The sequence below is a fragment of the Bufo bufo genome, chromosome 1, assembly GCF_905171765.1.
Source record: "Bufo bufo chromosome 1, aBufBuf1.1, whole genome shotgun sequence".
NCBI lineage: Eukaryota > Metazoa > Chordata > Amphibia > Anura > Bufonidae > Bufo > Bufo bufo.
This window is the reverse complement of record NC_053389.1, coordinates 486199908-486212183: the sequence shown is the minus strand read 5'-3', so window position 1 is coordinate 486212183 and position 12276 is coordinate 486199908. Positions and strand designations below refer to the sequence as shown.

Genomic DNA, 12276 nt, shown 5'->3' with positions numbered 1-12276 from the left:
TTTTGCAGTCTTATAGTCAAAATTAGATGTTTTTCTGAACTCATTGAACATATGTTGACCTCTGAACAATAATATTCTCTTCATAAAGCAAGTTTTAACTTTTCCAATGTAAGACAGCTCTTCACCAGATACATTAGCAATATGACAATATATGATGATATGATCTGTGCTTCTTGTAATTTAATGAGGCCCTACATTAATATTCAATTAAAACATAACTTTTTCATTAATTTTCAAAATTACTGACAGAGGCGTTTTAAAAAAGCAATATAAATCATTTAATATGCATATATATTACATTGTTTAACTCAAAGTATTTTTTAGCTTTTAATAGAAATATCATCACTGCTAGACAATCTGTATACTAATAGAATGAGGTTCTGCATATTTGCAGTGCTAGTTGTCAATAAATGTCTTATCCTTCATATCGAGCTCCTTCCTACACTGATTGTCTTATATATATATATATTTATATAGTCATTGTGCTTTTGCATAATGCCCCTCATAATGTAACGGCAGTTCAAATACAAAACCTGGACAATAAAAGTAAGCATGCTGGAGCACACAGGTAGACTACACAACCATGCACAAAATAAACAGTAACAGTGAAAACAGTAACATCAACATGCATATGTATGTAATGTTTTCCCAAGAAGCCAGGCTGTTGACTAATAGTCCAATAGTCATTTTCTTGAAAAAAGTTTCTTCTGGTTTGAAAAAGAGCCAAGTGCAAAAATATAGTAGGTCACATTGTGCCCCATTTTGCTGTTTTCAATAAATATTACAGCATGCATTCTGGTCTCTTCCAAGAAATAATTCTTCTTTTGAAATTGTTGATGGGTACCTGGAGGTTTTAAAGTTTATTGTTTTAATGTTTTCCTTAACCACTGAAACAGCTCTTCCCTGTAGAGGATTTGCCATCGTACATTTGCATCTACAGTTTCTAGTGCTCGAGTCAGAGGAGCCACTGCTGATCCAACTTTATGAAGTTGTATAAAAGTCTTTAGCTGGAAAATAAAATGGAATGAAAAGTTATGGAATGAGTAAGTTAGGCATTATAAAACAAAATAGCTGACATCACATTATTCGAGATAGAGAGAAAGACAAATCTAGGAGTGGATCCAAAACAAATTCTCATTCTCTCATTTGTATCCACTCTTAGTGTACAGGCGCATGATCAGGTGCCTGTATGCAGTTTTGGAAGCCAAAATCAGGAGTGAATTAAAAAAAAGGGTAGAAGCCGCATCTGTCCTATATACTTTTGCTTCTTTTATAACCAACGTCTGATTTTGGCTTCCAAAACTACATCCAGAAACCTGACCATGTGGTCATACACTTAGGCAAGGGCTACATGGGGAATTCATTTTGCACCACAAATTGAGCCAACCGTTGCTAGGGCTACACGGCAATATTTGTCGCTCGACTTCTTGTTGCAGAAAAGTCACAAAACATTTTTTATAAAATGATAGTCAATGGTGTCACACTGCGACATGTGACATGCTTTGACTGAAATGCCACGGTCACTGAAAAATCCAACTTGGATCGTCTTGTAGTCACAGCATGTTTCGGTGCAACACCATTGACTATCAATATAAAAAATGTTGCGTGACTTTTCTGCAACAAGAAGTCGAGCGACAAATATCGCCGTGTAGCCCTAGCAACGGTTCGCTCAATTTGGCATTTAATTGGCAAATCAACTTTTGATTAGTGACTGACTGAACCAATTATAGATTCCTGTAAAACTTATCTAAACTTAATAGAAATTTGAAATCTCAAAGTGGCCACTTTCCTCGACCATTTACTGTTACAAATCTGTTTTAGTAATTTTTCTCCAAGCTGAAGCACCATTTTTTGAACTCTCTGTGCCATTCCTATATTATTCTTTCTAAAATAAATTGACAACTGAGGGTTAGAAGAGGCGTGCTCCTACATGGTTTTCTACTGTTCAGTCAGCACTGTGTCAGATTATGTAGGATCACACACTTTGACAAAGGTAAAGGTATTTCCCAGTTATCAATTAATTCTTAAATTTATAGGTGGAATAGCAGATAAACAGCAATTATGAATTGACTGTATGTCCCTGTCCACAAAACATTTAACTTCTGGAGAAGGTAAATAAAAAGGTAAAGGTAATTCCCAATTATCAATTAATTCTTAAATTTACAGGTGGAATAGAAGATGAACAGCAATTATGACTTGACTGTATCTCACTGTCCACAAAAGTGTTAACTTCTGGATAAGGTAAATAAAAATTTGTGTGCATGGTGGACTATGTGGCCCGATTTTTGGGGGTTCTTTTGTTGGTCATAAATTGTGAAATATGACAACCAAAGCTGGATTCAAAGAAACATAAAATTGACTTTTTTTTCTCCAAAATGAACTTTTCCTCATGTACCATAGTGGGGCAGGTACAAGGAAATCAACTATTTAATAATCTGGGCTCTACTTTACTCTAGTTAGTTACTGTCCTACTGGACACTTTGACTTTTTGACTTACAAATTACTGAAAGCTTCTGAAACCTGAACCAATAGGATTAAGGTATAAAATTATGCTTCAAAACCATATATCATGATTCATGTGTTCTGAGGGCAGCCAAAAATGAGATATGGATCCCTTTGCTGTGCCTACGCACAAAGCACAAAAGATGGTCTTAAAGAGCACCTGTCACCAAAAAATACAGTGCAATCTCAAAGCAGATTGATATATATTTTTCGAGAAAAGATGCAGCAAAACCTCTAATTCATGTTTTTATATCTGTTTTTTTCACCTTCTGTGAACAGAATTGGTACATGTGGAAGGGTTTAACAGTAGCATTGTTTGCATAAGAGATAGCTGTCAGTCACTGACAACTCCTCCTCCCTGTACCAATAGCACTTCACAGGGCTGCAGATGTAAATTTAAAATTACAAGTTTTATAAAATCTTTTCCCACAAAAATATATATTGTATCAGTCTGCTTAGCTTATCCTGCTTTATAACATGGTGCTGTCAGATTGCATTTTTTTCGTGACAGGTTCATTTTAAGTGTCTCTTAACTTTGGCGCTTCATTCAGCAGGCAGTGCCACTAACTTAAATGTACACCAGCTCCTTTGCTGGTGTAGATTTAAGCCATTATGCCAAAACTGACATAGAAAATTATGAATGACATAAGATTGATGGCCTGCCCATGCCACAACCTCATTTTTGCACCTGTGAGATTTTGACGCAAAGTGTCATACAACAATATCATTTAATAAATGAGCCCCTAAGTGTTTAGTCTCCTGTTATTTTTAAATTTTATAACTATTTTGCTGTTTGTATGTTCTATGCATATTTGGTCTTTTTAATTTTTTAAGCATTCTACCATTTGTGCTAAAGCTTTACAGCATTAATGTTCAGTCCTTTTAGCTCTTATAACCTATAGATCTTCGAAGAGTGAAAATGGTGGGTGTGTACTTGTGTGCTAATAGATCAACATCTTGTCAGCAATAATGGCAGGTAGTGGCAATGTGTATTTTTGGGTGTGTGGACTGTTTTGGGTGTGATTTATGCTTAATTTGCAAAATTAGCAAATTAGTCTGCAATCCTTTGCTTTGTAAGACACACTAATACCCTATTTTCCCAAACTGAAAACCAAAAAAATACACAGATTTTGGCCTACTATTTCACATTATCACTCAGACTGGGATAAATATGAACTTCTAGTCCACTACTCTTTGTATTGTAAGACGCAATAATATGCTATTTTCCCAAGCTGAAAACAAACAAACAAAAAAAACATTGGAAGTACCTGCAGATACAACAATACTGATTTCAGACTAGTATTTCACATTATCTCTCACAAAGTAAGGAACTATTTGGAAATCTGGAAGGGAGGCACAATACAATGTCCTTCCCTTTCAACAAACACACTGAAGACTCTGCTACTGACAGTTGACTTTTCTATTGTATTGTGAGATACACTAATATGCTATTTCCCAAAACTTAAACCAAAAATAGATACATTGGAAGTACCTTCAAACATACCAACATGGATTCCAGCCTACTATTTTACCTCACTCAGACTGGGATAAACCACTAGTCTGTTTTCCTTTGCATTGTAAGACACACTAATATGTTATTTTCCCAAACTGAAAACCAAAATAAATAAATACATTTGAAATATCTGGAGATGCAACAATACAGATTTCAGCTTACTATTTCACATTATCATTCAGACTGGGATAAATATGAACTGCTAGTCCGCTACTCTTTGTATTGTAAGACACACTAATATGGTTTTTTCCCAAACTAAAAGACAAAAAAGATAAAGTGGAAGCACCAACAGATGCAACAACATAGATTTTGATCTAGTATTTCACAATATCTCTCAAAGATATAATTGTCCACTATCCAGTGTATTGTAAAACACGCCACGTTTTACATTTTCACTGAGATTTTAAATGCTACCTATCCTCTGGTCTGGATGATAAAACACATGTTGTACATTTTGAGCCCCCCCCCCCCTTCCACCCAAAAATAAAATAAATGTATTTCTATTAAAATGGCAATAAAAGAAAAGAAATGTCCTTGCAGATAGCCGCTTTTGATGTTCTGCAGCAGCTGCAGGTGTTATAAGGTAGTAATTGCAGCTAGAACATACTTCCTGGTACACCTAGCCTCAGATACTCATTTCTCATTCCTGTCTGACAGCTTTTCTTGCCTTTCCCTATTCTACGCAATTATTCTTCTTTCCCTATTCTATACAATTATTCATTCTAGCATTTTCTTTCACTCTTCCTGTCAGTAGAATAGAAGTTGGTTGTGATTTTACACTGTCCCTAAGATCTTTCTCTTTTTTCAAGTTCTTCCTTTCTAGTGTTCTTTCCACCAACATGTACAGTAAAATGGCACTGTGCGCCATTTTACTGGATTCATCTGAAACAAACTTTAGGGTTTGGGTTAGGATGCCAGCTTAAATTTTGCAAAGTTCATTACTAACCCAGCTCATTACAAACTGGTTTGCTTATCTCTAAAAGAAACCTGTTTTGACATTTTATATTCATTTTGTATTGAACCATGAATAAATGCTATACATACCTACCACTAACAGCTTTGTTATCTTCAAAGCTGAACATTTATTTAATATTTAGCTATTTTTCAGTTTGACAGACAATGTTAAGGCAATATTTATGGAATTGCATTTAATAAAAAAAAAAATAATATGCCACTTTAGTAAAAGACAATATTAAAAATGATCTCATTTTTGCTGACAACCAGCTCATTATTAATAGTGGTTTCACTTCCATGACAGCTACTGAAAGAAAATAAATTGTTTAGGCAGTGAGGAGGAACTGCTTTAACAAGGTTTCTTTTATTTAACACAAGATTTTGAAATGCTTAATATATGTCTAATAACTTGCTTTATATTTACTTGTTTTTGTTTTTTATTTGCTTTCTACATAGCTTTTAAAAAGACAGGAGTTTATGTCACAGAGAAAATGGTTCTAAGGGCTCTTGCACACGACAGTTGTGCAGCCGTTCAGTGCATTGGGGACCGCAATTTGCTGCCCCCAATGCATGGGGGCAGCTGTTTGGCAGCTGCAATGGATCCAGACCCATTCAACTTGAATGGGTCCGCGATCCGTCCGCACCATAAAAAAATAGAACAAGTTACATTTTTTTGCGATGCGGAGGCACGGACAGAAACACCATGGAAGTACTCTGTAGTGCTTCCGTGGGTTTCCGTGCCTCCGTTCCGCACCGCAGCTCCGAATTGCAGACCCATGCGGGGAGCACATGGTCGGTGCCCGCATTTTGCGGACCCACTGTTTGCGGGCCGCCATACAGGCCATAGCCGGTAAAGACCATGTGAATGAGGCCTTAAATCAAATGACAGTTACAGTATTAAACCCCTTATTTTGGTTAGTAAAATCATACAAAGTAGGATTAATCACCCCCTCTAAACAGTTCTTCAAAGTGGCAAACAAATTGGGTTAAAAATAAAGAACTTCCCAGTTCTGTAGAGTCCCAAAGATTAGCACATGATCCATATGCATCAGTCAAGAACTGTTAAAAGAATAAAGCTATATACAGCTGCAAGCTTAATATCCGCTGGCATCTGTAATCATTATATAGCCATTGTGCCTTCCAAAAAGAGTCCCTTGATGAACCCTTTTAATTAGGATGGGGAAACGAGTCGGGACCATTTACAATTTTTTCACTGAGGACGAGTATCTTTTCCAACATTGGGACCATAATTCAGCAATTTATATTCAATTTGAGATTGGTATTTTTCTTTTTGCCTTTTCAACAACCACATTCACCTCCGCTGTGACTGAGATCGTATTCCATACACAAGACTGTCTGACATTGACACGCAACATATTTTTGCAGTGAGGCAGTATATTTTCTGTAATTGGGGCAAAATTAAGAAGGGATTAGTACAATAGGGCACAGCCACCGATAAGTGGGGCCGCCACTTTCGGAGCAATCACTGTGCTTTTAGTCAGGGAAAGTGTAGATCATCAGGGACAGATCCCCAACTGCCTAAGAGCCTAACTGTTATTTCACTCCTTTTTTCTCTCCTAGATGAGCAAGAAAAGCAACAACAATCTATCTATCTACCTTTGTCTTCAGGAGAGAATAACAGATAGTTTTGGACCCTATTCAACTGTATCGTGAGTAACCACTAATGTGGAAAAAGTACTAATACCTACCTTTGTAGGATCAGTCCTAAGTCTATGTATATAGAATATCCTAGTTCATTATTTGTTTCATGTGGGATTTTTACAAATACTAATAAATGTTATGTTTTAAAGGGCAAAAAAACAGGAGAAGTAGTATCTATCCTTTATACTGTCTCTTCTGTTATAAATGAGAAAGAAAGAAAATTAAAAAGGAGAGGCATATGGTACAAAGAGCTAATCACAGGTAATAAACCCAGACTAGAAGAGAGTACCTAAAGCCAAGAGGGTGGAGTGAATAGAGAGAATTGGATAAAAAGGTAGTGAAAAAGAGGCAAATGAATTGCTGGTGATTAGTTTTAGGTTACTATAATGGGAAGGCAGCACAGGTGTTTTGTGGGGGTGGGATAAGACCCACACCCAGTTGAAAGAGATAAGGGGAGGGGTGGGCACAGGTAGGATCCGGTAAAGAATCTCCCCCATGGGCCGTCAAAAGAAAACACACAATCAGGCGCCACTCCCTAGTGAAAAGTTGAGTCAACAGTACCGAAAGGTGTGTATCGTTAGATATGTGAATTTTGAAGGGCAAGATAAAATTAACACATTAAAACCAAAGGATATTGTAATAAAAACAGTGTACACTCACTTCACCGGGGGTAGTCAACAGGATAAAACTCAAGACACCTGAGACTTTGAATCCCCCTGGCCAGGATCGCACATAGGAATGTTAGAAATTGGCGGCGGCCCACACTTGGAGGCTTCTGGTTAATCACTTTATTTCAAACAATATATGTGCCAACGCGTTTCGAGAGTCTGAATGCCCCCTTCTTCAGGAGTGATATAAAGGTCCATACATATAGGTAATCACAAGAAAAATAATAAAAATAATAATCAATTAAGATTAAACATAATAACGTGTAAATCCTTTTGACATTAAGCTATAGAGGTTTAAACAAAGAAGGCGCAGGTTTAAACATGTGGAAGGCGCAGGGTACATAGTTTTAAAGTATAAAAAAAGATAATAATTATAAATACCTTGGAAAATAGAAAAAATAATAAAATAAATAAATAAATTATAATATGATAAAAGAGCCTTTTGACATAAAGCCAAATGAATTTAGACCGCGCATATCAAGAATGCAGTGTACATACCTTCAGGAGTAGTATATTAAATGACAGGACCAATAGGTATAGGTGATCCCTAATAGTGTTGATCACGAATATTAAAATTTTTATCGCGAATATAGGTACTTCGAAAATTCGCGAATATTTCGAATATAGTGATATATCCGTAATTTTGAATATTCAATTTTTTTTTAAATCAGTACACATGATCCCTCCCTGCTTAAGGCTTGTGGGCCAATGAGAAGGCTGCAGTATATTTGACTTTAGGAGTAGTGTTGTTTGCAAATTTTCGTAATGCAAATTTTTATTGCGAATTTTTCAACTTACAACTATTAGACAAAGAAGATTATAGCACTATATTAGCTAAATTGCTCTATATTCGTTTTTTTTTGAATATACGCTATATTGCAATAGCTTTGTTTTTTCGAATATTCGTAATATTCTAAAACAAGAATATATAGCAATATAGCGAAAATTCGAAAAAAAAAACTAATATAGAGCAATTTAGCTAATATAATGCTATAATCTTCTTTGTCTAATAGTTGTAATCCTTTTCTCAGCAGAAGTTCAGATTGGAAAAAAATTACAACTATAAAAAAAAGATTATAACACTATATTAGCTAAATTGCTCTATATTGTTTTTTTTCGAATATTCGCTATATTGCTATATATTCTTGTTTTAGAATATTACGAATATTTGAAAAAACAAAGTTATAGCAATATAGCGAATATTCAAAAAAATAAAGAATATAGAGAAATTTAGCTAATATAGTGCTATAATCTTTTTTTTAATAGTTGTAATTTTTTTCCAATCTCAACTTCAGATGAGAAAAAAATAACAACTATTAAACAAAGAAGATTATAGCACTATATTAGCTATATTGCTCTATTTTCGTTTTTTTGAATATTCGCTATATTGCTATTGTTGTTTTAGAATATTACGAATATTCGAAAAAACGAAGTTATAGCAACTTAGCTAATATAGTGCTATAATCTTCTTTGTCTAATAGTTGTAAGTTGAAAAATTTGCAGTAAAAATTTACATTACGAAAAATTCGCATATTACACGATCATTACCTTGCCGATTTTTCAAGTAAAAAAATCGTAGAATATAACGAATATTCGAATTTGCAAATATTCGACGAATATTCTACAAAATATTCACGAAATATCACAAATTCAAATATGACCCCTGCCGCTCATCACTAGTCCCTAAGTAGATGGCACTCATAAGTGCCTTTTTATAGTGTCCACATGGCTAAGGGGACACGTGCAAAACGTGCAGGCTATTTCCAACCTGAAGTGGACCACCCCACGTTTTTTAGGTTCACCATTAAAATAATGCTATCACATCCTAAAATCAAGTTTTATTGTCATTTTATCGACGATATCATCCTCATCTGGCAGGGAGAGACTGATGAACTCTGTCAGTTCATCGAGTTGATTAACTCAAATGACTGGAATCTGTCATTTACCCTGGAATATGACCCCACAGAAGTAGTCTTTTTGGATCTACATCTTACTATTAAAAATAGAAAGATAAATACCAAGACCCACTTCAAGAGCGTAGAAGCCAATAGTTACTTAAACTACAAGTGGAAGCGCAATATTCCCTATAGTCAAATGAAGAGAATCAGGAGGAATTGTTCTGACAATCAAATGATGAGAAATCAGATAGACTTACTCAAGAATAGATTTCAATAAAAGGGTTATCCAAGAAGACTCTTGGAAGATTCAATTAAGAGAATTTCAAAAGTCTCCCAAAAAGATAGTCTACTACCTAAAACTAAAATGCCCAAGGATGAAAGTACGAGTGCATTCCAACACCTCAGTATGGTAACTACATTGAACCCCCAACATAATTTGATCAGAAGAAAATTGGTTCATCCTGACGAAAGACCCCATCTTGGGCAAATTAATCCCTCCATCCCCATCATCATTTTTAGGGGAGCAAAGACCCTAAAAAATCTGTTAGCCCCCTATTGCCCAAAATTAAAGAAGCTATCAGGGAAAACTATGCGGCAAAAAACCCTGGGGTATCGAAATGTAAAATCAACAGATGTAAATGATGTAACATGATTGCGCACAACGTAAAGGAGATCATAATTCCTTCAAGTGGTGACAGTCTCACCATAAAATATGGATTGGACTGTGGGACCACCGTTATCTACCTCTTGCAGTGCCCTTGTAATCTCCTCTACATTGCATGTACAATCCAATCCTTACGTGAAAGGATGAGCGAACATCGCTGCAATATCACAAGGAAAGTAACAGCCAACAGTGTCCCCCGACATTTTGCAATATCTCAGGCCTACGAGTCACTCCGATTGAATGTGATACACAATCTTATCAGTCCCTGTGTTGGAAAAAGATGTACTGGATTTTTCGTTTTAATACCCTGACCCCTTTCGGCCTCAATGAATCATTAGAATACACCAATTATTAATTGGTCTATCCTATACGAAAAATCTCGACCCCAAATAAAAATAGGAGATAAAGTGCTGACTGAGGCATGTATTCTGTATGCTGTTTTTCACTATAACAGAATACGGATTATCCAATCAACAACTGGCAATATAATGTAGACTGGGATACATATATCTCTCATACATACCTTTTTGAAAATAAAATATACTATATACACTCACCTAAAGAATTATTAGGAACACCATACTAATACAGTGTTGGACCCCCTTTTGCTTTCAGAACTGCCTTAATTCTACGTGGCATTGATTCAACAAGGTGCTGATCGCATTCTTTAGAAATGTTGGCCCATATTGATAGGATAGCATCTTGCAGTTGATGGAGATTTGAGGGATGCACATCCAGGGCACGAAGCTCCCGTTCCACCACATCCCAAAGATGCTCTATTGGGTTGAGATCTGGTGACTGTGGGGGCCATTTTAGTACAGTGAACTCATTGTCATGCTCAAGAAACCAATTTGAAATGATTGAAATGATTCGAGCTTTGTGACATGGTGCATTATACTGCTGGAAGTAGCCATCAGAGGATGGATACATGTTCTCATTCTGTTTACGCCAAATTTGGACAGAAATCGAGACTCATCAGACCAGGCAACATTTTTCCAGTCTTCAACAGTCCAATTTTGGTGAGCTTGTGCAAATTGTAGCCTCTTTTCCTATTTGTAGTGGAGATGAGTGGTACCCTGTGGGGTCTTCTGCTGTTGTAGCCCATCCGCCTCAAGGTTGTGCATGTTGTGGCTTAACAAATGCTTTGCTGCATACCTCGGTTGTAACGAGTGGTTATTTCAGTCAACCATGCTCTTCTATCAGCTTGAATCAGTCGGCCCATTCTCCTCTGACCTCTAGCATCCACAAGGCATTTTTGCCCACAGGACTGCCGCATACTGGATGTTTTTCCCTTTTCACACCATTCTTTGTAAACCCTAGAAATGGTTGTGCGTGAAAATCCCAGTAACTGAGCAGATTGTGAAATACTCCGACTGGCCCGTCTGGCACCAACAACCATGCCACGCTCAAAATTGCTTAAATCACCTTTCTTTCCCATTCTGATATTCAGTTTAGAGTTCAGGAGATTGTCTTGACCAGGAGCACACCCCTAAATGCATTGAAGCAACTGCCATGTGATTGGTTGACAAGATAATTGCATTAATGAGAAATAGAGTAGGTGTTCCTAATAATTCTTTAGTGGATATGTATAAGTCGATACATTTTTTATAATTTTATTATAATATACTACTGTACACTAGAGACTATCTATTTATATATATATATATATATATATATATATATATATATATATATATATATACAGTACAGACCAAAAGTTTGGACACACCTCATTCAAAGAGTTTTCTTTATTTTCATGACTATGAAAATTGTAGATTCACACTGAAGGCATCAAAACTATGACTTAACACATGTTGAATTATATACATAACAAACAAGTGTGAAACAACTGAAAATATGTCATATTCTAGGTTCTTCAAAGTAGCCACCTTTTGCTTTGATTACTGCCTTGCACACTCTTGGCATTCTCTTGATGAGCTTCAAGAGGTAGTCCCCTGAAATGGTTTTCACTTCACAGGTGTGCCCTGTCAGGTTTAATTAGTGGGATTTCTTGCCTTATAAATGGGGTTGGGACCATTAGTTGCGTTGAGGAGAAGTCAGGTGGATACACAGCTGATAGTCCTACTGAATAGACTGTTAGAATTTGTATTATGGCAAGAAAAAAGCAGCTAAGTAAAGAAAACTGAGTGGCCATCATTACTTTAAGAAATAAAGGTCAGTCAGCCGAAAAATTGGTAAAACTTTGAAAGTAAGGGCTATTTGACCATGAAGGAGAGTGATGGGGTGCTGCGCCAGATGACCTGGCCTCCACAGTCACCGGACCTGAACCCAATCGAGATGGTTTTGGGTGAGCTGGACCGCAGAGTGAAGGCAAAAGGGCCAAAAAGTGCTAAGCATCTCTGGGAACTCCTTCAAGACTGTTGGAAGACCATTTCAGGGAACTACCTCTTAAAG

General features: G+C 36.3%; 1 protein-coding gene across 1 annotated transcript in view; it reads right to left on the bottom strand.

The window, feature by feature from the left end:
- Nucleotides 1–523: 523 nt before the first annotated feature.
- Nucleotides 524–12276, bottom strand: part of TRHDE (thyrotropin releasing hormone degrading enzyme) — a 1599235-nt gene continuing 1587482 nt past the window's right edge. Inside the window, exon 19 of the mRNA XM_040410016.1 lies at nt 524–1007. Coding sequence (XP_040265950.1) covers nt 861–1007 — 147 coding nt within the window. The 3' untranslated portion in view covers nt 524–860. The remainder of the gene's footprint in view (nt 1008–12276) is intronic.